Genomic DNA, 25,990 nt, shown 5'->3' with positions numbered 1-25,990 from the left:
TCCCTTAATTAATTTTGGTGAGTGTATATATTCACCCAATTCCAGTTTTAATTCACATTTGTCGATTTGACGAACGACAATGCCCTGCGCATTGTACATTTGGCACCAAACACAAATCTGAGCAATACAAAATGGAGACGTAGGCCTACAAATTACACACTTTTCTACACGGTTATATTCTCTACTGGCCTACAATAACAAGTAAATAATAGTGAGAAAGTAGCATACATGAATGTAATTTACAAAATGTACAGTGAAACGTTTGTGAAAGTCGAAGAACAATGTCACGTAATTCCCATACACACGTAGACATAATAATAATTATACGTAAAAAAATTTAGTTGTTGCTGAACGAAACGAAATAATTTTTTTGTTTTATTGCATAAATAATTCGTAATTAAAGCTGCCATTGCGAATATATTACAAAAGATCACCAAGTTTACGTTTTCAGTTGTGGTGCGTCATATTTAAATTGCCTCAAAAATAAATTATTAGGATTTGAATTTATTTTCGTGGTTCTGTCCAATTAAGGTTCAAACACGTTGTTCTAGGTGTACATCCAAGTTACCCGAGTTGTCGGTCCTGGAGAGAGTGGCGCCACTTCCTCGTTGAGCCATTACCAGTCGATCTCTGTGGGAGCCGAGATTTGTATGTCACATATATTCGTTAATAACGAACACATAACGCGGTTTGCTACCAAATATAATTAGTAAAAAAGTTACCAAAACGTCTACTGTTCCCTAATTAATTTTATAAGTATATATGAGTATATATAATATATTCGCCAGACTCAAGTTTAATTCACATTAGAAGTTGATATGATTTTGTAAAAGTTGAAAACTTTGTATCATAATTAAATAAAGATCATTTCCCAATTTTTCAGATCAAATCCACTTTGGAAATTTTAATTTTTGAAAAAAAAAGAGCTGAAATCGGATTTAAAAAAAATTCTCATCTCTGACAAGAGATTTTTAAAACCAATGGCGTGATCTTGAGGCTGACCGCTCGCGAATAAATTGACTGGTACCGTCGTGTTCTATCATACCATATTCCTCTAACGTTAGGTGCATAAACCAGTCTAGCGGTTGACAGCGATCGCTCACCCGCCTGAACATGCATCGGGTGTAGTTTTGCATTAATCATAGTGTAGAACTGTAAGATGAGAAGGGGAGATTGCAACTTTAAAAAAGTTGTTCTTTTTTTATAAAATTAAAGAGAGACTGAGCCAGAGAATGTGGTCTACTTCTGAAAACAATATGTTGAAAGGGGAGAGAAAAATCATGACTTATTCTAGAAACTTCCACATATCTAATAATGCTTGGAAATTTTTAAAAACATATTTTGTTTATCCACACGATAAACAATACATAATGTTCATGCCGATGTCGATTACATGCATGTGCTATATACTACTCAACTGTTGCTAGGAATATACGAAACAATTACATGTTAAATCCGTGCAGCAGGTATCTGGGTGTAAACAAAGCGCTGTTCTGTTCTGGTGACCAATAAAATTATGCAGTTTGGATTGTCCAGGGCAGTACCTTTCCGGGGGGGGGGGGGGGGGGGGGGGGGGGCAGTTGCCCCCTGAGAATCTCACTTTTTTTTAACTCCAGAAAATAGCATACACATCTCAGGGTTTAATTTATATAGTGTTTCATTTGTTTATAAAAAGTAGTGCCCCCCCCCCCCCCCAGATTTTGATCAGAGTACCGCCCTGATGTCCCATTTATCACCACAGTAATGCATGACCACAATTAGGTATGACACTCAACGATCACAATAAATGTTGTTGCTTTATTTGACATATGTGATCCCTAGCGAACGTTAGGTAGTATATACATGCATGTGATCTATATTCGAGGTAGGAGATAAACGTCACTCGCACAAACTGATTCAAAACCTATTGTATAATTCAATATAACAAGGTAATCTAGCCTATATGTTAAAGTTTACACATAAACCTAACTTTAAATGGACCTTTCCACTTTTAAAACGAAGCACGATTCAAAATGTAATGGTCGGGTAGTAGTTAAAACCTAAAACCTATTTTAACATCATGACCATGTATTAAAACCTTTTACAAACGTTCCAGGCCTCTGAAGTGTAAGGCCACAGACAGCTGAACGATTTCGTCTAAACTCCAGACTAGGTCACCAATTATGTATAATGAATATATGTTTAGTAACAGACCTAGTGGCTCATTTACATAAGCAATATTTGTACTAAGAAATCTTTTCGAACCTTAAATTTTAAAAAGTAAACAGAATAACAGTCCTATAAATGAACTCCCTAGTAGATCACCATTTATGCATAATTTATATCTGTTTAGAACTAGTGGCTTTAATACTGACACAAGCACGATTTGTAGTAAGAAATCTTTCGAATCTTAAATTTTAAAAAGGTAAACTGAATAACAGTCCTATAAATGAACCAGACTGTAACTGAATGATATATAAATAAATGAATACCCACACACACGTATACTGTCCGACGACTTGTAAACAAGTGATTTGCATGCGATATTATCCAACTGATTTATAGCCTTCCTTATAACAGAAATGAGCTGTTTTTCATAAACGACGAGTGTAAATGACTGACTAAAATGTAAACACTTGACTAGAATATACACAGATGACAAGAATATAAATAGATGTTTAGAATGTAAACAAATATCTAGAATGTAAACGACTGTACAACAAGTAAACAACCGATTAATGACCATGTATATATACTATATTTAAATGTATGGACTCTGTAACGCTCATGGAACTATTTTAATACTGTATCATGTATGGCTTTATGAAAACAGAATAATGTATCTTTGAACAGCAGTATGTCTGAAGCTATGTATGGATTATGTGTACAACGTAGGTCTTATTACAAATAAATACATTAAAATAATAATGTAATAGAATGCTGAAAACTATTGTTACTGTTAACAAAAATAAAATGGGAGTCTTATTGTAATATTAGATCTTAAAACATTAATTGTTTTTTTAATGATTCATGTACAGGTGAATAAAAAAAAACCCCTAAATTTGGTGACACTGATGAAAATAATTAACAATATTTATTGATACAACAGTCACTCCGTTTTTTCATTATCATCAGTCAACTTCGCTTTTTCGTCCGTCTTTTCGACCTTCTCCTCCACCTGCGTGTCGTTTAGCTCGACCAATTCGGTTTTGTTGGCATCTTCCACCACGACAATCGGAGCACCGTCGTCTTCCGGAAGTGGCTTCTTCTTGCTGCGGAGTAGGCATTTCTTCGCTATGTCAATAGTGGCCCCAGCAGAGAAGACATATTCGTACAAGACTCCGGCCACCATTCCTCCTACGATCGGACCCACCCAGTAGACCTACAAAACAGAATCGGGTGAAACAAATAAAGAGCTTGGAAAATAGTGTTTGTCGTCCAGGGCCCCGTTCCACGAAGCGATCTTAACACTATGTTCACCTTTAAGTACATATTATGGTAGTTATGCACTTGCGACGATCTTTGTGCTAAAAACACCAACAAAAAACCCAACAAAAAAAGACAAACAAAAACACAAAACCCCCCACAACAACAAACAAACAAAAACAAAAAACCAACCCCAAACCCAACAACACAAACAGACAATGGGATATGTTATACTGACCTATTTTTGATGATATCCTATAAAAATAATTTTTCACTATTTATAATGGAACATAGCACATTATTATCGACACTAACCAAAATGTAATTAGTATGTTTTAGGGAATATTTCTAGTATAAATGGATACTCCATTCCCGATACAATAGCATCCCATACGATGCCATTTAACACAATATTATTTCTACTAACTAAATCCGCATGACTCCTAAAGTTTGGTTCAAGATTTTCGAGTTTGGTAGAATTTCTTTTTTTCTTTTGCTTTTAACCCTAATGGACGCTTTCTAACCTGAGCGTGGTACTTGATGCCAAGCCACGTGTCCGTCAGAAAAGACCTTTGGCGTAAACTGGGTCCGATCTAATCGCTTTATTAGCCTCGTCCCAACGACATACACTCACCAACAGATTACACAGAACCGCGATACCGCCATATATAATGGCACCCTGGAACACGTGTGTTTTTATTGAAGCACTATTCAGGAAACGGAGCATTTCGGATGTTACAAATGGCGAACCGGTGTTTACCTTTTCGATGTTATCGCATAAATACTTGACCGTGATAAACGGTTTTCAGTAGCATCGATAGATTTGTACCTGTAGCATACTGACATTTAGTTTTCTCAACCCAATGACATTTATTGATCCATGCCCACCCCATCCCCGTTTCGTGGTCTTTACATGATCCAGAGTCCCTGACCTTTAAGCCAGGTATACATACGATTTTATTTGTAAACTAGGTCAATTTTGTAATCCAACTTTTCTCTAACTACACTGCTGAAAAATGGACAGTTAAGTTAGTAAAGTTTTGTTTGTTTAACGACACCACTAGAACACATTGTTTAATTAATTATAGGCTATTGGATGTCAAACATCTGGTGATTCTGACACGTAATTATCAGAGGAAGCCCGCTACATTTTTCCTAATGCAGCAAGGGATCTTTTATAAAGACTCCCCCAGACAAGGAAGCACATACCACGACCTTTGACCAGTTGTGGTGCCCTGGTTAAGTAAGTAAAGAAAATGGACGGCTTTTGTCAAGCCACATGCTACGTTAGAGTTCAGACGGAGGTAGCCAAGACAGTTACCTATGGACCCAATCTAATATTCTTTGTTGTTTGTTTTAAACTTATATTCATGCTTAATATCCGCTTAAGGTTCAAGCACGCTGTCCTGGGAACACATTTCTGCTATTTCAAACTACCCTAGGGTCAGTGACTTTAATTAAATAAAATTGTTTTCGAAGTACCGAAACTGGATTTTCTCTTCAAGGCCTTGGATGTAATATTTAAACATACTGTCAACTGGCAGGATTCGAACCCACTGCACCGATTCGAGTTGCAGTTGACAGTCCGCGAACTTAACGACACGACCAACCAGGTCTTATATCTAGATATACAGGGCTTCTGAACTCTGATGGTACGCATTTAATGTTTTGCATTTACCATAGTTTGAAACCCAACAGCCGATTTATTTGTTATGCTAGGGTGTCTTTAAACATGTATTCTATTCTTTTGTGTTCTATTGTAATGGTATGTATCTTCAATTGGAAGATTTATATTATCCTCGTGGTATTTAAAGGCATATTGTCACAGACCACTGAACTATTTAATGGTCTAACAAAGTATTACCTGAACAAATATAATTTGATTTGTCCCTAAATGTAATGTATTCAACCATCTTCATAACCACCATACTCCATTCATTAATGACATTTTGTAAAAATAATTCAATTATGGCAATGGTCCATAATTCAAAAACTAAAATTGCCGAGAGGGATGACGTGATTTCAGTCCATCATGGTTCACTTAAGGTGATGCGATTGCTAGATTTGGTTTCCAACAATTACTGTAATTTTTATTTATTATCCATTTTTAAAGAAATAAGGTATTTAAATCTGTGACAGTGTGCCTTTAACGTATATATGTTGATTACTACTATACTGTATACAGGCGACAGGAATAAACCCGGCACACTAAGCGACAACACAAGGGCCATGTTGTCTAGAACGTCTTCATAGCTTTTACATACTGCTGGTCCCTCACATTTCTTAAACAGCTATTAATATAACTTCAGACGCCCGTGGTCAAACATATGTACAACTTCAGGATTTAACCTGTAGAAAAAGACCTTGCGCACCATTCAGATAAATAAACTATTTCAAACAGACGTGGGTCAAGCGCCGTCTGCGATTCTCCGATCAGTCATTTTAACGCCGTGGGTCGCGCATTGAATAGCCAAATTGTCATTTGTGGAGCTCCATAAGTGCCTCGCATGTCTGGCTTCTGCCAGTGTGTGTCTGTCAAGATATTCCATATGGTGTGATACGGTGTAAGTCGGGATCCCGGAGGCATCTACATGTATGGTATTCCAGAGTTCAAAGAGTAGACATTAATGGCAAAGTCAAAAGTTTCAAAAGTAGCATCTGGATAACAAGATAGCCATGTTTTGGGGTGACAATTTTCAGCTGTTTTTTAAGGATATATTGTTGCTTTTATATTGGAAGACATAAAAGTACACACACACAGAGAGAGAGAGAGAGAGAGAGAGAGAGAGAGAGAGAGAGAGAGAGAGAGAGAGAGAGAGAGAGAGAGAGAGAGAGAGAGAGAGAGAGAGAGAGGCGCACGCGCACACACACACACACAACGGGTCCTTACGGGCCTTCAATTATGTTTTATTGCCTGAAATTCAGAAATTCCATACTCTGTCTATATTTCCTTTTATGAAGGTTTGAGCCTTTAGATTATAATATATTTTTGTTAATCAGCCTGATAATGTAGTTAAATAAATAAATAAATAAAATCAAAGAAGAAAAAATATGGAATCAGTTATTCGGATGTAGAATAAATTGAACTCTAAAATGGTTGCCATGGATCCACATATTTATTCCGAGGCTGGACGAAATGTGCCCAATGAAGGTAAGAGTTTGTGATGAGTCTGTTTTGAAGGGTCAAATGCGATTGGCTGCAGCAAGATTAGTCTAGCCATCTGCAGTTGGTGTTTCTAAACAATGCACCGGAGTCGTCTGCTACCATAAACAGTGACTTCCGGCACTCCAGTCGTTTCTTGAACGCTATCACTTTGTTTATAACATACAGTTATAAATCAATTATTTTGTCAAATGGATGTCTCAAATGACCGTGGCTAAATGAAATCTCAATGGTAATAATAGGGCCTTCTCCATGAATGGTACGTATGTGGGGTGTGTGGAGTGTGTGTGTGTGTGGGGGGGGGGGGGGGGGGGGTTGCAAGGCTGAAAAACACTGGTCCACGACTGATAATTATGTGGGGGTGGAAGATATTGTAAGATTGAAAAACACTGCTCCATCAATTGAGAATTGTGCGTGTTTGTGTGTGTGTGTAGGGGGGGGGGGGATTGATTGAAGAACATTTCTGCACGAATGTTAAATGTGTATGGCGGGGTGGGGTGGGGTGGGGGTGTTGTGGAAATAGCAAGGTTGGAAAATAAAACAAGTTTCATGCTTGTTGTTAGACACACACCCCCCCCCCCCCCCCCCCCCGGTGTTAAGACTTTCAAGACGACAAGAATTCTAACAATGGACCGTTTTATTCTTGAGATGATTCGTGTTAGTGGACCGCTTGATGCGTGGTCGGTCTGGGATCGATCACCGTCAGTGGACACATTGGGCTATTTCTCGTTTCAGCCAGTGCACCACGACTGGTATATCAAAGGCCGTGGTATGTGCTATTCTGTGTGGGATGGTGCTTATAAAAGATCGCTTGCTACTAATGGAAAAAATTTAGCGGGTTTCCTCTCTAAGACTGTAAGTCAAAGTTACCAACTCTTTGACATCCAATAGCCGATGATTAATACATCAATATGCTCTAGTGGCGTCGTTAAACAAAACAAACTTTTAAACACGCTTTTTTTAAATTACCAAATGTTTGACATCCAATAGCCGATGATTAATAAATAAATGTGCTCTAGTGGTGTCTTTAAACAAAACCAACTTTAACTTTGTTTAGGAGTTGAAAAAAAATGGATAAAGGAAAAACAATTATAAACTAAAATATTTTTCTGGTGATGTGGTTAGAATGGGGTGGCAACTGCAAAATAAGCAACACTGGACGCTTTCACCCAGGCAGCGGCCTAGCGAGTATGCCAACACGCTGATAGTATGGATTTCTACACCCATATAGATAGCGTATACTTTTCACAGTCCGCTTATTAAAAACACGCTCACGTGGTTTAGGATTTAATCCATTCCACACATTCGGTGACCTAGTGAAGACATTTCCTAAAACAACACCTCTCCCGTGTTGATCCTGTGGATGTGAGTGACATTATATACTTGACACTATCTACGTTTGCAGGAACACAGCCAGGGGAGGGGCGTGTGCTTCGTGGGTCGGGTTTCCAAATGTTTCAAGTATGTGGCGAAATGACAAATATGTATCTTGTAGTAACATTACTCAGAACAATCTTACTCACTGTTGACGATAGATGGGTGCAGCGTGAATTTCTCCATATAATAAAATATGGGAGAAACTGTTATAATGTAGAGAAAGACAGACTGCACATTAACCAACCTTAAAATGGAGATGGACCAAGAGAGAGAGAGAGAGAGAGAGAGAGAGAGAGAGAGAGACATACAGAGAGAGAGACATACAGAGAGAGAGACAGATATACAGAAAGAGGCATACAGACAACGAGAGAGATGGGGGTGGGGGGGGGGGAGGTGCTGGTGTGCGTAGCAACAACCTGTTTACTAGAACACTGTAAATAATAGATTAGTAAGTATAATATACATGGTATTTTCATATAAAAAATAAAATATGGATGCATGAAAGAGAAACGCAGGACCTCGACAGATGAAAGACAGAGAACACATAAAATGTTTTAATTCCAGACACTGACCAGCTGGCCACCACGCACACGGACAGACGGACACACATGCCCGCGTTTTGCCTGTAGAGTTTTCTCCGAAGTGCGCTGTTATCAGATAGTGCTAATAAAGATAGTGATGAAGATAATGATGGGTTTGCATCTCGTGGGAGGTATGATGTTCAAGGGCATCTGTCGTGAAATAAAGATAGGAAAGAATATGTTTCTTATTCACGCAAGATTAATGTATAATTGGTGAGATTTTTTTTTCTTCTTTCAGTTTTTCGTTTTAGATGTACTGTTAGATGTACTTTAAAGACGAGGTCATGGAAAAACAAATCAGATAGCCACACTCGCTCTCATTCAAAAACAAATTCTGTCTGAGATACATACCCACACGTGATTCGCCACTGGGCCTTGCCAACTATTGAGTATATCGCATTCTGGACACAACATTAAACGTTCAACTAGAGCACATTGATTTGTTAACATTTTCATAATTCTGACATGTAACCTTAGAGGAAACCCGCTGATTTTGTTTCCTTTTGCAGGACGGAATCTTTAATACACATTTTCCCCACAGACAAGACAGCGCATATCGCGGTCTTTGATATATAATAATCAGTCGTGGTAGATGGAATGGGAAATATAGATACTAATACATGAGTGGCCGTTAGATACGTTTTTAAACAACGATTTGTAAGATAAATGGTATCTAACCGACACGAATGTATTATTCTATTTCTTACATATCCTCAAAACCCAGGTTTTAAGCAAATTTTAACATCTTTTTCGACAAAACATTATTTACAACCCATTTACTTGTAGCTAACTAACGCGTCACAGACAAATGATTGTCAGATTAACTATATGTCACAGTGTAATTGATTTTAATCGTGTGTTTTTTTTATTGGATGTATGACACTGGTGACCTGGTCATCACCTAGGAGCAGCGAGTCGTATGTCTTGAAATTGTTATCACACGTACGTGTGTAAACAAGTATGTGTTATTAAACATAACGAATGTTGTTCTCACCAGTCAGGTAAATAGTCCACCAAAGTTAATTTCACATTTACTGCTTTGTTTGTTTATTTGTTTGGTTTGTTCTTCCTTGCTAAAATGTTTTTTGTCAGTTTGTTTGTTTGTTGTTGTTCTTTTGTGATGTGGGAGGGGCAAAGTTTGGACAAAGAAGACTTTAAAAATATATATTTATTTAACAACCAACCTAGATAAAAAAAAAATCTTGGATAGCACAATTCCACTTTTTCATTCTTTCCTGGATTCTGCCACTTTTAAAATCATATTATATAATAATCAGTCATTAACATCATCTGCGTTATTAATTTAAACACACGTAGTGCGTTCGCAAATTACAAAGGTCGTGACCGTTGACCTACAATGAGGACTTGGTCGACTTACCCAGTGGTTATCCCAGATTCCCATGATGACAGCTGGGCCGAAACTTCGGGCTGCATTCAAACCGGACATTGTGAAGGGAACCTGCAAAATACAATTGATCATATAAAGATAAAACGATAAAAGCTTTATTGTACATATTTATTTTATATACATAATAAGGACTAATTATTGGCAATATACATGAATGTATAATCATAAACACAGGCTGGATGTTGGTTTTGCATTATAAATATAAACAATTTCTTGCGTACTTATACTTGTAAATAAGTAGGCCTAATTATAGAAACTTAGATATGCATAAAGTTTGACACGTGAAGCATTTATTTCTTGACTATTATATGAGTAATTCAGTGGCAATATAAAGTGCGTTTTCACCGGACCAAGTAAAACGAACTGCAAAATGAAATCTAGTATTATATCTGTATGTTCGTACGTTATATAAGTAGTATGTTTTTGCGTCAAATTCTGTGTGGAGTGTTTACATTCACGTACATTGTAAGTAGTGACATGTTTTGCATCCAATTCCGTTTGTAGAGTGTATATATATGCAAATGTAGGGTCCACTGTTTACGAAAAAACTAAAAAAACACCTTTTTTTTCATTTACTTTTTCTCCGTACATTTTTTTTGTTTTTTTTTTTGCAACTAAATATGCAAAGCAACAGGCATAATTCCAATAATGAATCCACATTTTCAAGTTTCCTAGTGTGTCCTCGTTTACACGAGTGAGAGCGTGCTAAAACCTGTCTTAAGGACTGGCGTAGCCAGGATTTTATATGGGGTGAGACCCATATTGGGGGTGGGTTGGTGAACCAACTATGTATATGTGTATGTATGTAGTACATGTATGTATGTATGTATGTATGTATGTATGATTTTATAAAATTTAATACAATTTAAAAACAAAAAAGTCTGATTGGGGGGCATGGTGCCCGTGAACCCCGCCCGTCCCCCCCCCCCCCCCCCTCCCGACAAAAACACTTTAATCTAAAAAAAAAAGGCCCTTTTTCGTTTGGGGGTGGGGTGCGAGATTTAGCTCAGTGGGTTGAGTGCTCCCTTGAGGTGCTTGCGTCGCAGGATCGAACCACCTGGGTGGATCCATTCAACTGACTGGGTCTTTTATTGTTCCATCCAGTGTACCACAACTGGTCAAAGGCCGTGGTATGTGCTTTCCTGTCTGTGGGCATATAAAAGATCTCTTTGCTGCATTAGGAAAAATGTAGCGGATTTCCTCTGATGACTACGTGTCAGAATTTAAAAATGTTTTGACATCCAATAGCCGATGATTAATTAATCAATATGCTCTAGTGGTGTCGTTGAACAAAACAAACTTTTAACTTTAAACCTTTTTGTTTCGCGCGCGTGTGCGTGCGTGTGCGTGTGTGTGTGTGTGTGTGTGTGTCCTTGCCCGCCACTTAGCACGGCCCTGTTAATAGTAGCATCAAATTAACACACGGTATACTGTTTTAAAAAAAAAAAAAAACTTGACTCGATTAGGACCAAGATCGGGAACAGTTTATGTCACGCGTGCGTTGTCACAATGGTCATACTGTGAAATGGTGGCAGTGAATAATGGTATCTCTATAGCCTAGCTGTTCTCACTCTGTTCTGGCCCAACAACACGGCAGATGTATCTGCAGGAACGCGAATACAGCCAGGGGATGTGGGATCTTATTTCAGCGCAAGACAGTGTCTCATTGTCTGGTAGAACACAATCACTGAAGGAGTTTCTCTCTCTCACTCTCTCTCTCTCTTTGGCTGACGATACAGCACAAGCTATACTGTTCTCTGAAGAACACAACGAGCACAAACTACTGTTCTTTTATTGAAGAACCTGGCAAAAGACAACTGTTCTTTATTCATGACGATCTAAAACAAGACGATGGTTATTCCATTTTGTTCAATTAACATTTCATCAAATTTCTTGTTTACATCAGGTGCTCTTGGTTTTCGTATATTTATTTTGCGCAGACTGATTTCTGTTGATTATTCCGCTAAAACAAAGATGCTTTACTTCACTTTAATACAAACAGGGTTCTCGCGTTTCTGCCCCCCAGCTGCGGTGGTCTCGGGGAGAGTTGGCGGTCAAAGGTCAACATTCCAGCGCTATCTGAAATATTTCAAGCTGACGCGACACTCACCCACTTGGCACCAATGGACGCTAACAGAAGCCCATGATTTTGGTCTCATATAGCAAAACTCATTGCAATTTAAAACCTCGCATAATTTATATCTGTCTAAATAATGTACATACATTAAAATCGGAAGCATGGGCGATAATATTGTACATAACTGTGACCACTGTACCGTTCTAGTGATGATGAACGTTCCGCGAGATTTAATGACTTGATTAGTAGTTAGGGAACCTGTGTCTATTTAACTTTCATGTAAAGTTCCAAGGGAATGTGTGGGAATCTGACAGATATTCTGATTGATGTGTCTCTTGTTTTACGAGGAATGATACGAAAAGGAAGACACCGATGCCACTTAGAATTCATTTGCTACATCTCGTGGGAATAAAACTTAAAACTCAAATTATTTAACTAGATTAGAAAAAAAAAATCCCAGTTAAGGTTTATTGGAAAAAAAAGAGTTGAATTTAACTTTACTATGACGAATATTTACCCCCCACCCCCACCCCCACCCCACAAAAAACACAAAAACCCACCAAAAAAAATAATTTTGTTTTAATAAAAACAAAAAAATAACCACCTAATTAAAAAAGAGCTAGACTATTTGACCCAAAATTATTTACATTACCATGCTTTCCACTGGGTTATATATCTTTCTATCAGTATGTTACCAAAGCACAACTTCACAGTAATAAATATCAAGGCGATCTGCATATAGAAAATGGAGGAGTATGGAATGTTCTTGTAAGTCTGTAGATGAACATTAACACTTCAGCATTTAGATGCGGAATGAAGCAACGTTGTAGAGCGCTCGCCTTAGGCCGAGTTAAGGTGGTTTATTTTGTTTAATGACACAACTAGAATACATTTATTAATAAATCAATTGGAAGTCAAACATTTGGCAGTCTTAGAATAGTCCTAGAGCTCGCTACATATGTTTAAACTGTAAGCAAGGGAAGGTTTACATGCACTTTCCCACAGACAAGAAAGCATATACCACAGTATTGGATATACCAGCCGAGGGGCAGTGGTTGGGACAGGATGGGGTGGGGGTGGATAGCTAATCAGATAATGGTTCCACTGAGCTGGATCGATCCTACGACCCGAGCACCTCAGGCGAGCGCTCTACCGACTGAGAGAGATCCCGACTTCCGTTTATCGAAATCACTCACTGAATCGTTTGTTTGTTGGAAAGGGACAGACTACCAACTGTCACGGCTGATTAGTTGTTAATCTGAGCGCATCAGTATTTCGATAGGCTCAGACTATCAACTGTTACGATAGAGTTGGCCAATTCGAAGGATGTGTTGTAATTTCCCAAGCTCCGGACTTACGACGGGTGCGCTCAGATTAACAACTAATGGGTTATACGACAAGAATCGAGTTGTAAGAGCGCTCAGACTAGTGACTGGATAGTGGTAGAAGTCGTGACAGCAGAAAGTTGGCCAACTTTCTGCTGGCATTTGGTCGGCTGTGCCTAGCATTACAGTTCGGGGGAGGGGCTACTTCAGATGATATATTATAGGCTACTCCCAAATATCACATAGCTGTGTATGAAATACATATAATAATACATGAACTTAAACACTAAATACACAATTATTGTTATATGACACACATAGCCTCACTACTACCCCACCCCACACACCCACCCACACTCCAATATATTACACCGAAACAATTTAGTTCCTGATCGAGAATTGATGGTATCACGAAAACAATTGTATGTATTAACATATTCACGTTTCTTTGTTGTTTACTACGTTACACTAACTTGGGTTACAAACTGATTCCCAGCTGTTACCAATAAAAGCACACAAACAAAAACGAATTATTGCTAATTTGGCGTACAGAAAACAGTAGGGGTGTTGCGAACGAGTTTTTATCACTGGACCATCGGGTGAGATCGTTATGAAAATACGACACGCCGTTTCAAAAACAAACTTTGAGAGAAACAGATACGCTTTGAACAGAAACGTTTTACCAAAACACAACATACATCTACCAATGCTAAATTTCGAACAGGTCAGTAATCAAATGCGTGTGACGAAGTCCTATTTTCTGTACCTAAAATATGGTGTTACATTTCTTAAAACCCCGCCCCAAATTAACACCAGGCTTAAAGGGTCTCCACTTTCTTGAGAACAAAAAAAAATGCACTGGACCACCCAAAATAAACCTCCAAATTTGACCGTATAATCACAAAACCTCGTTGACAATGAAAATTACAGGTGACAACATCAGACATGTATTTGTGGAAAGCGTGAGGTGGCGTGAGTAAATCAGTTTTAGTAATGCTTAAAAGTACTTCTTATCCAATCAGTGCCCCACGACTGGTATATGAAAGGCCTGCCTGTACATATAAAAGATCACTTGCTGCTGATGGGAAACTGTAGCAGGTTTCTTCTAGTAGTTTATTGTCAAAAATTACTAAAATGTTTGAAATCCAGTAGCCGATGATTAATAAATCAATGTGTTCCAGTGGTGTCGTTAAACAGAACAAACGTTTTAATCCTCTTATTTGGCGGTATTTCCTACAACGTTTTTTTTTTTTTTTTTTGGTTCTTATCTCTAATGACGTGAAATTTAGTTTTGAATGTAAAATTGTAAACAATGATACGTTCCGGGTATATAATATAAGTTGTAGAAGCATCACGAGGGGTATATGGCTTTTTATGTACCCGCATAAAAAGCCATATACCCCTCGTGATGCTTCTACAACTTATGTTATCTTGCCTTCGTGTAAAATTCTTTAATCTAATTGCTTGTTTGCCGTTGAACAAATCCCTTATACCCTTGTGGGCGGAGCCAAATTCTCTTATATCCCGTCTATAATTTCCAACAGTTTCCTGCCACCCCAGTTAATGCTAAAGCAATAATTAGATTATAAATAACATTGATAATCAATCAAGTATACAAATTCATTTTATTTTTACTATAAAATACATTATTTCAATACTTTTAAAAGCTGCAATGTTGAACTCGGCCAGCTCTCTTACAGTCAGAGTACTCGGGCTACTATGTGGGCTGTCTGTCCGGGAAAATGGGTTAGTGGTTAGTTGTTAGTGATTAGTGAGAGAGAGACTGTGTGTGTGTGTGTGTGTGTGTGTGTGTGTGAGAGAGAGAGAGAGAGAGAGAGAGAGAGAGAGAGAGAGAGAGAGAGAGAGAGAGAGAGAGAGAGAGAGAGAGAGAGACTTAGTGAGAGAGAACTTGGTGTAGCAGACGCGGATCCAGGGGGGGTCGAGGGGGTCTGGACCCCCCCCCCCCCCCCCGTTCGTGACCAACAAGCAGGATTTTGATAACGGGAATATACTTCAAATCCATCTAAAGCTATCTTCAAATATGAAAATTTCATATCGGGGGGGGGGGGAGGGCCTTCAAAGGCTCAAGACTGGACCCCCCTGCTAAAATTCCTGGATCCGCCCCTGTGTAGTAGCCTTACACTTGCTCACCGAGTCGTTAAAACGTGCTCAGAGTGTGAGCCGATACCTAACAACCTTATGTCCGACAGGCACGGCGGAGCACGGGTGAGGAGGCTGGGGGACTCTAGTCCCCCCCCCCCCCCCCCCCCCCGCAATATTTCTGAATAAAAATATTATTGGTAGTAAATCTTAAGGCAGAGATTAATTTTACTTGAATAATGCAGGAAATTGCATTTCAGGACATCTAGTTTCTTAAACTTTTACGGGGGAGCATACCTGCGTACCCCCTAGAAACTTTGGTTTGTCTGTCAGCCCTCCCAATGTCTACTTGCTTCTGCCGTGCCTGATGCCCGATGGTTTACCCACGGCACCACTGAGGCCGAACTACTCTGTCCCGATTATTTGTTCAATTCCTAGATTTGGGTTTTGGTTAACGACGCACTCAACACATTTTATTTACGGTTATATGGCTTCAGACACAGGGATCTGTTATATGCACCATTGGTTATGGTTAAGAGTTAGTGTCAGTTTTAGACTTCGAATAAACATTTCGGAGAGAAATATCCCAGTGGGCTCATCGACGGGGACGGATCCCATACTGACCGCGCATCAGGTGAACGTTTCGCCAATAGGCTACGTCCCGCCCCTTCCGCCCACCCTTAAAGCTTAATTCGACTAATATAAGAAACGAAATGAAGATATTCACTCTACTTGTACTTGAGAACATGCTTTCTTATTGCTTAGTCCTTTCACTGTGGGGCGGGACGTAGCCCAGTGGTAAAGCGTTCGCTTGATGTACCATCGGTCTGGGATCGATCCCCGTCGATGGGCCCATCGTGCAACTTCTAGTTCCAGCCAGTGCTCCACGACTGGTATATCAAATGCTGTGGTATGTACTGTCCTGTCTGTGGGATGGTTAATATAAAGGATCCCTTGCTGCTAATCGAAAAGAGTAGCCAATGAAGTGGCGACAGCGGGTTTCCTCTCTCAATATATGTATGGTCCTCAGTCATATGTCTGACGCCATATAACCGTAAATAAAATGTGTTGAGTGCGTCGTTAAATAAAACATTTCCTTCCTTCCTTGCCCTGTTGTTATATATAACATGTATTTATTATTAAAATATACTATAAATATATTGTGTTTTTCATATTTTGTTTCTTCTTTCTTTTAAAAAGTTATGCTCTAGCTGATGTTTCTTTGCGCAGTCGCCTTTTTTCCCCCTTCTATCTCTTTTTTAATTTACCTCACTTTAAAATGACCCGTGTTGTGGCACCGTGTAAACGACGGTGTTTGCTTATCATTAAAACAGCAGTGATAAGATATTGAAAACATTTGTGTAAGTAGGCAATTGAATCAGCGAGGTCAAACGAAGTTTAGACGCTGCCGATGAAAAACAAGGTATCTGGAAGAAAAACGAATGTTTGTTTAATGACGCCCTAGTACTCTCCGAACTCCTTAGAAGATTAAATACACCCCTTCCCCCTCCCTCCAGTTGAAAGACTGATGAATATGTTAGGGAGGCCTTATCGACCCCTCCATTTGTTGGCATGCCCTGACGTGTATGTAGAATTAATGACAAGACCGTTTTTCGTAATCAAAACTGAGTTTCTGCACAAGGCAGAGTCAAAAGGGTGTTTTGGCAAAGTTGTGACTGTTTACATGAATCTCTGGTGCCACGTCTATAGTTCTGCTATAGTAAATAAATCAAACTGCACATAACAGAGTTCAGTGAAACAGAGATATGATCAGGGGCCAGTTATTCAAACGTTAGTTAGCTTAACCAATGGATAACAAAAAAAATTAAAACCAAGGACTTGATCAATAAAAATAAAAAATTGAAAACACAATGTTAAAACTTTAGAACAATCAAAGTAAAAACCGTATCCATACATAATCAAATCTAAATTTTATTTTGTATTCGTGCGATAATAATTAAAACAACAAATTTTATACTAACCCAGGGTTAATTTAACTATGTTTTGACCCAGGAGTTCGCGAAACGTGAGCATATGTAATAATGTGTAAAACCAATAACTAACCTTGGCGGCGTAATGGTTAAGCCATTGCCCTCAATAGTTGATAAGGGGCGGGATTTAGCTCAGTCGGTCGAGTGCTCGCTTGAGGTGCTTGCGTCGCAGTATCGAACCACCTCGGTGGATCCATTCAGCTGATTGGTATTGTTTCTCGTCACAACTAGTGCACCACAACTGGTCAAAGGCTGTGGTATGTGCTTTCCTGTCTGTGGGAAGGTGTATATAAAAGATCCCTTGCTGCATTAGGACAAATGTAGCGGGTTTCCTCCAATGGCTACGTGTCAGAATTACCAAATCTTAGCTGATGATTAAGTAACCAATGTGCTCCAGGGGTGTTGTTAAACAAAACAAACTTGAATAGTTGGTAGTTACCGAGATCGCACTGTACTTTTTAAACTAATTTTTAAAAATCTCATTACACACTAAAACGCTCGCTTGATGCGTGGTCGGTTTTGGGCTGTTTCTCGCTCCAGCTAGTGCACCACGATTGGTGCATCAAAGGCCGTGGTATGTGCTATCCTGTCTATGGGATGGTGCATAAAAAAGATCCCTTGCTACTAATAAAAAAGAATAGCCCATGAAACGGCGACATCGGGTTTCTTCCCTCAATATCTGTGTAATCCTTAACCATATGTCTGATGCCATATAACCGTAAATAAAATGTGTTGAATGCGTCGTTAAATAAAACATTATTTTCTTTCATTCATTTAAATATACAGACACTGATATTATAATTGCGAAATCATATTTGGTACGTCATTTTAGTCATTAACATATTCATTAGTTGGAAACATCTTAAAATTTTTAAGTAAAAGTTTCTTTTGTTTAACGAGACTACTAGAGCACATTGATTTATTAATCGCCGGCTATTGGATGTCAACTATTTGGTAAAGTTATGTCGTAGAGAGGAAACTCGCTACATTTTTCTATTAATAGAAAGGGATCTTTTATATACAGCATCCCACAGACAGGATAGCATATACCACGACCTTTGAATATCAATTGCGGAGAACTGGCTGGAACGAGAAATAACTAATGGGGCCCACTGACAGGGATCGATCCTAGAGCGAGCACTTTACCACCGGGCTACGTCCCTCCCCAAAACATCCTACAATGACAGCAAACTCACAACAGCGAACTCATGACGATAGTTTTAATGAACAAATTACAGAGGAATATTTTCCCGCTTCTGTGTTTTAAAATTGAAAATCATATTATATTTGTATGTGACTTCGATTAGCGACTATAACCAAAGAATATGGAAGAATGGCGTGCGAAGGTAAGACAATTATTTTGTTTTATATGATCTATTTTAAATGGTGAAATAATTAAATTATTATCGAGACTGATGATTTTAGTTACACTGGTTTTGTTAGGCATTACGCTTGCTGAACGGAGCTCCCTGTTTTGAAACATAACGGACACACTGATGACCACCATAAAACATGGCTAAATAAGAAATCCCAGATTCACCCCCAAGGTTTCCATTACAACTTGTTGATCCGGAAACGTATAGATACATGTAGTAATACTACGTTGAAAACAGATCGGTAATGACTGGTCCACGCACGTGTGCAAACGTGCAGTTGATTAACTTCAATTATGTAAAGTGGGGTCGAGATTAGCATAAATGTCACCGTGTTTGCAACCGGAAACGGGTCATGCTATCTGCTGTTTAACCTTTGATTAGTCGTCAATTACGTGCCAAAATAAATAGCAAATTACACCCGTGTGCCTTCGCCGTGTCTGTAGAATAACCGTTAGGAATATTAACTCCGTTTAGGGAAACCGTGGGAGGGGCACAAAAAACCGGAAGTATCTGCTTTACGATGACCGCCGTTTCACTGGCAGATGGACGTAAAATTAAACGCTAAATGCGTTTTCGTGTTTAAAATATCAGTTTCTGTATGTTCAGTGTGTTTCTGGTCGTGTTATTGTTTGCAGTGGTTCACATTCCATCTTACTTCCTCATGTCTGTAAGAAATATAATACTTTGTTCGTGTCCGTTTGATACAATTTATCTCACAACTGGTTGTTTATTAAATTTATCCATAGGAATAGGTGTAAAGGCTCCCAATTGTGTAGGGGGGCAGGCTGGCTTTGCCCGATCTAAACGAAAATGCCCGAATCTGGATAACAACATTTATTCATATTAGCATCACTACCAAACAGTTAGGGTTGTAAACGAATCACTGCACATTTTTACATGGATTACAACTAAATTTGAGGGTAGAATGATGGAATGCGTGGTAAAAATGTCTCAAGTTAGCGCATTTTGCCCGATATAGCTGTATGATTTTTGCCCGAATTTGAGGTTTTGCTTTTCCATGTCTCATACGCTTATGGTTGTAAGATAAATGATATCTAACGGTCACTCGTGCAGTATTCCTTATTAACTAGTTAAAAACAGGATCTTCGCAGTGTATTTGAAAGTGAGCGTGCCATGGCCAGTGCATGGACATTGGGATGAGGTTCGTTTGTGTGTGTGGGTGGGGGGATAGAGTTCAGATGTTATGGTATTTCCAGTCTTCTTAGCATAACGGAAAAGTTGGAGGGCCATACAGGATTTATTTTTCCACTCTATAAATAAAGGGCGGGATTTAGCTCAGTCGGATGAGCGCTCGCCTTGGTGCTTGTGTTGCACGATCGAATCACTTCGGTGGATACATCCAAATGATTTTTTTTCCAACCAGTGCACCACAACTGATCAAAGGCCGTGGTATGTGTTGTCCTGTCTGTGGGATGATGTATATAAAAAGATCTCTTGCTGTTAATGGAAAAATGTAGCAAGTTCCTCTGAAGACTACGAGTCAGAATTACCAAATGTTTCACATCAAATAGCCAATGATTAATTAATCAATATGCTCTAGAAACGTTGTTAAACAAAACAAAACAAACTCTATATAAAGATAAAAAATATGGCTTGTGCCTCCACCCATTAGAGGCTGTGGCCCCCATAAATGATTATCTCCCCCTCCCCCTCCCGCCCCCACACACACACTCTAAATATCGTTCCTACTGGCCTGCTAATGTCTTTATTTATTTTGTTTTGAATGTATGTGAACCCCTCGACGCTTTAAACACGCTTGGGCAGTAGCTGTCAGCATATGTACAGCGGTCATGTCAAAGGTCAAGTCATGCCTTATTTAACCTTGAAGTATGGCAGCCGTTTTCGCTAGCTATAAAACTGTCAGCCCATGTATTGACACTGTTGAACAAGCCGTAACGAACTTTGTCAGTACAGTCTAGAACCCGGAGCTTCCCGACAGATATTTATTGTTTTTGATCTTACATTAAGTGGCGAATTCCACTGACGAATAACCCAACAAGTGACAAATGTGGTTAGCACTTCAGAAGCGGAACAGTTGTGTTATTAAAGGGACATTCCTGAGTTTGCTGCAATTTTAAAGATGTTATCGACTAACAGAGACTTTAACGATTGTAATTACATATCAAATATATTTTTATGCATGAAATATTAGTAGCTGTATATTAAACGTGTTTCTTATCGTTCTAATATTTGTACTAGGTTAAATTTCATTTTATTTCCTAAAATATATTTTTTTTACGAAATTATTTGAAGACAAAATCCAGTTTGAATATATAGACATTGATATTCTAAACAAGAAAATATATTTAATATATAAGTTTAAACGTAGAAATATTTAATTTTTCGGAAACATCTTACAATGCAGCAAACTCAGGAATGTCCCTTTAAGAGTAGAAACAGAAAAACCCATGTATGTTGAACTGTACGAAATGAGGGAAAGGCAAGGAAAGTTCGTTTAAAAACACCTTAGCGTATTTTAAACCACGGCCATAAGCGTATGAGACGAGGGCAGGAGAGGTGCACCTGCCACCCACCCAACCCATGCTGGAGTTAATCCTCAAATTCGGGCAAAAACGATATAATAGAGATATTCGGGCAAAATATGCAAGCCTGAAACGTTTTCACCATGTATTTCCATTCTTCTACCCACAATATTGGTTATAATCCATGTACAAATGCGTAGTGATTTGTTTTCAACCCTACATAGCTGTTTTGAAGTATTTTTTGTTTGTTTGTTTTATTCAACGACACAACTAGAGCACATTAATTTAAGCATCGTTATTGGATGCCAAACAACATTTGGTAATTTTGACATATAGTCCATTAGAAGAAAGGGGTATTTTGTATGCACTATACCACAGACATGCTAGCACATACCACGGCTTTTGATATACCAGTCGTGGTGAAATGGCTGGAACGAGAAATAGCACAATGGGCCCACCGATGGAGATCGATCCCAGACCGACCGCCCATCAAGCGACCACTGGGCTACGTCTCGCCCCTAAGGTAATGTCGACACTTAGTCGATATTAGTAAAGCGAGATAACCCACTGCCGCTATAAAGGCTACTCTTTGCGCAAGAGATCTTTTATGTGCATGTTCCCATGGTCGGGACAGTACATACGCAACGTTAATGTATGTACCTGTCGTGGGGAACTGGTTGGAACCAGACAAAAACCGAATCAACTGAGGGAAATCGATTGTGGTACGCTGTATACCACTGAACCCATCCCGTTACGTCCAAATCTGGGAGTTCCCGTTCTAAAGTTTGAGATGCGCCTCAAATATTTACGGTGTAAATGAGTAAAAGTTGGAGACGCAGGGATTGGGATGTGGACCTGGACAGCGAATCAAGTAGAACAATAGGAGGAGCTGCAAGATCGGGAAGAAATGAGATGGAAATCAAAGGGGAAAAAGGAAAGGGGGCAGTGGAGGTAATAATAATAATAATAATAATATTAGTAATAATAAAAAAATAATAATAATAATAAAAAAATAATAATAATAATAATTACGGAGTAAAAGCAGACGCAGCTTAGACTGGTAGTAACATGTTACATTGTTTATTTGTTCAAATATTATTATCTATTTTCAATAATTTAACATGTTTTTCTATAATATAGTTGTTACGTATAATACACTAGAGGTAGAAACCAATACAGAATACAGTAAGAAAACAAAAATGCAAGGAAAGATGATTTTCTGCTAAAAAGAGTGTTTCTAATAAAAAAATGTCTTAAATCCCTTAAATACCATGTGACAGAGTATCCTTCTAGACAATAGAATACGATAGCCTGACCCCCCCCCCCCAAACCCCCCCACCCCCAAATAAAAAAAAACAAAAACATTAGCTACTGGCGTCGGGCTACCGCATTCTATTGTCTACAAGGACACTCTGTCGCATGACATTTAAGGGATTTAAGAATTATTTCATAATCACTTTGGCTAGTGAAAACAATGGTGTGGGGAGATGGAAAAAAGAAGTAGTAAAAACAAGAAAGGTTAAATGTGATACTAATCAGCAGATGACAAAGAATTACTGTTTATTTCGCCGTAAACATAAGAATCACAGCCCAGTTTGTGGCAGTTTAAATGTGAGAAGTCTTTTTTTTTTTATAAGTGTACTGCCTCATATCAATTTTATTGTTGATAACGACGTCGGCTTGGGAATTTGATCTAACAGGAACTTTATACTCTTCAATCTTTCAAACCAAAAGAGCCATATCGAAATAGTGCCATTATAATGATGTTTTGTCTTGTCTCACACACACACACACACACACACACACACACACACACACACACACATACACAAATAGGACACATTCAAACATTATAAAATGTAACATGTTTTGTATCCTTCTCCGTATTTGGAATGGTTATATGCACAGAAGTTTATATCTTTTATCTGATATTTTTAGGCGCCGCAAGATGTCAGACACTGTTAATATATTACGTCGCCGTTTAACAGGGCGCGGGGGGGGGGGGGGGGGGGGGGGGATGCAATTCAATTCAACTTATTTTTTTCGTGCTTATATCCAATTAAGGTTCAAGCACGCTGTCTGTTCAATACAGTGGGTTAGTTGTTAGTGAGAAAGAAGAGGGCGTAGTGGCCTTACACCTACCCATTGAGCCCTTAAGAACTCGCTTTGGGTTGGAGCCGGTACCGGGCTGCGAACCCTGTACCTACCAGCATGTAGTCCGATGTCTTAACCACGACGCCACTGAGGATTTCTCATAAATAGTATAGTATTTTGTCTACGTGGAAAGACATGTGATCACAACACAGCAAATTTCTCTGTCTGTCTCTGTCTCTCTCTCTCTCTCTCTCTCTCTCTCTCTCTCTCTCTCTCTCTCTCTCTCTCTCTCATTTGGTTTACTTTAAAGCAGATTATTATACATACTAATGGATTGTTTTTAACGCAACTCTGATGTAACATACACTCATACCCCATGTGATGACTTAGATATGTTTCAGCGATAATTTAATTACCTGAGCATTTACAAACGTAGTCCGATATATCTACCAACCATCAACTCGGTGTGATCAAATGGCAGCTATATCGGAGTAGTAGTCACAATACCTGCCCCTTCTTCGACACCCTCTCGGAAATCACCGTACAGTATGAGGAAATCACACCTTCTGTAGTTCAGCCATCAGTCAAATATTTGAAGGTTCAATCACGTCTGTCTTGGGCAATTTCTTCAGAATTTATATGGAGGATGTTTCCAAGAGAGAGGGGGCTGGTGGGGGTAATAAGGCTATGGAATCTTAAAATGAACTTAAAATCAAACTTTTAAAGTGCATTCACCGCTAATATACAAGTTCCATTTAATAGTTGCATATACAGTCCCCACCCCCGCTCCCTGAACAAAATCAATGGATCCGCACCTGTACGTTATCGAATTTTATTTGCCGACGGACATGCAGTACTAAAATACCTGGGTCTACTCCAAGAAAAATGGCAAAAATGGCACCATTTGTAATTTTCAGAGGGATGGGGATCGTTGGAGAACAAAGAAAGAAAGAAATGTTTTATTTAACGACGCACTCAAAACATTTTATTTACGGTTATATGGCGTCAGACATATGGTTAAGGACCACACAGTTTGAGAGGAAACCCGCTGTCGTCACTACATGGGCTACTCTTTCCGATTAGCAGCAAGGGATCTTTTATTTGCGCTTCCCACAGGCAGGATAGCACAAACCATGGCCTTTGTTGAACCAGTTATGGATCACTGGTCGGTGCAAGTGGTTTACACCTACCCACTGAGCCTTGCGGAGCATCACTCAGGGTTTGGAGTCGGTATCTGGATTAAAAATCCCATGTCTCGACTGGGATCCGAACCCAGTACCTACCAGCCTGTAGACCGATGGCTTAACCACTACGCCACAGAGGCCGGTCGTTGAAGAACAAATGCCATGACATGCCATGCAACACAAACTATTTCCACTATAAAGAGGTAAACTTACCGCAAACAGGTGACACACGACGACAGCTAGGCCGATGGTGAGAGGGCCGGATCCACGTAAATCTTTTCTCTGTTCGTCGGACGACGCAAACACGGCCAAAACCAGCACGAAGGTGACGATGAGCTCCACTCCGAAACCCTGGGCCGGGGACACCGCCCTGTTGAGCACGGTGGCGCCCAGACTCGCCCTCAGCGCCGCGGGGGTGAGGCCGTAGAGAATGCCCGCACCGAGTATGCCGCCGAGCACCTGCGCCACCATGTACAACAGGCCCCTGACGATGCTCACGTGACGCGTCACCAGCTTCGCCGCCGTCACCGCCGGGTTCAGGTGGCCGCCGCTGATATGGGCGAAACACCACACCATCGTCCCGACGGCCAGGCCGAACGTCAGCGAGATTTGAACCACCGTCGGCTTGTTCGGCAGGTCCCACGGGATCCAGGCCCCGCAGCCGAGGAACACGACCACCAGGGTCCCAAAAGTCTCGGCCGCCAGGGAGCGCCACAGGTTGGGCGACAAGAGATCTTCCATGTTTTCTCGCATGATTCTACTACACATGACCGTAACAGCTACAACACGCCACAGAAGCCGAGCCCCCGGAGTAAGCCATTCTTTTATATATCCCCCGCGTCGCTTCCTCCGCCCCTTATTGGCTGCCAACCGAACCAGCCTGGCGCTCGCAGAGTTATTTAAATGCGGGCAAATGACGCTATGGTTTGACCTTTAGCCTTCAAGATTTCTCTCTCTACTCTCGCTTTTTTATTATTTATTCTTCAGTGCCCTTGTTTGTTTTTTTCGCACACAGTGGCACCGTTGATGATGGTCATCGTTGAGAAATTCCAGCAATATTTGACCCATTTTGTGTGTGTGTGTAATTAGTTTATAGGAGATATGAGCGTACATTTAATGTTAGGAGATTGGTGAGTGAACAGTGTGGTTTGTTTGGTTTCTACACTTGAAGACAACCCAGCACTGTTGCGTTGGAGTCGACTTCTTGCAGAATTAAAAAACAAATTATTTCATGTTTTCTCTCTGCATTTTTTTTTTTTTTTTTTAAATGTCCTTATATTACACTCTACCATGAACCGTTATTTTGCTTATTTATTGCTACCTGGTGTACGTATTATAAAACATGCCAAAATATTTATATTTTATATTATAATATTAGAAGTATTTGACATTTCTAATGTTTTAC

General features: G+C 39.4%; 1 protein-coding gene across 1 annotated transcript; it reads right to left on the bottom strand.

The window, feature by feature from the left end:
* Positions 1–1,680: 1,680 nt before the first annotated feature.
* Positions 1,681–25,397, bottom strand: LOC121388918 (aquaporin AQPAe.a-like). Its single transcript, XM_041520459.1, has 3 exons — positions 24,799–25,397; positions 9,905–9,985; positions 1,681–3,361 (listed from the first exon to the last, which is right to left on the bottom strand). Exons 1-3 carry the CDS (start codon positions 25,351–25,353, stop codon positions 3,089–3,091), a joined length of 909 nt encoding a protein of 302 aa, XP_041376393.1. The 5' UTR covers positions 25,354–25,397; the 3' UTR covers positions 1,681–3,088.
* Between the last annotated feature and the right edge of the window lie 593 nt (positions 25,398–25,990).

The sequence above is a fragment of the Gigantopelta aegis genome, chromosome 14, assembly GCF_016097555.1.
Source record: "Gigantopelta aegis isolate Gae_Host chromosome 14, Gae_host_genome, whole genome shotgun sequence".
Classification (NCBI taxonomy): domain Eukaryota; kingdom Metazoa; phylum Mollusca; class Gastropoda; order Neomphalida; family Peltospiridae; genus Gigantopelta; species Gigantopelta aegis.
The sequence above is the reverse complement of the archived record's forward strand: the minus strand, read 5'-3'. Positions and strand labels throughout refer to the sequence as shown.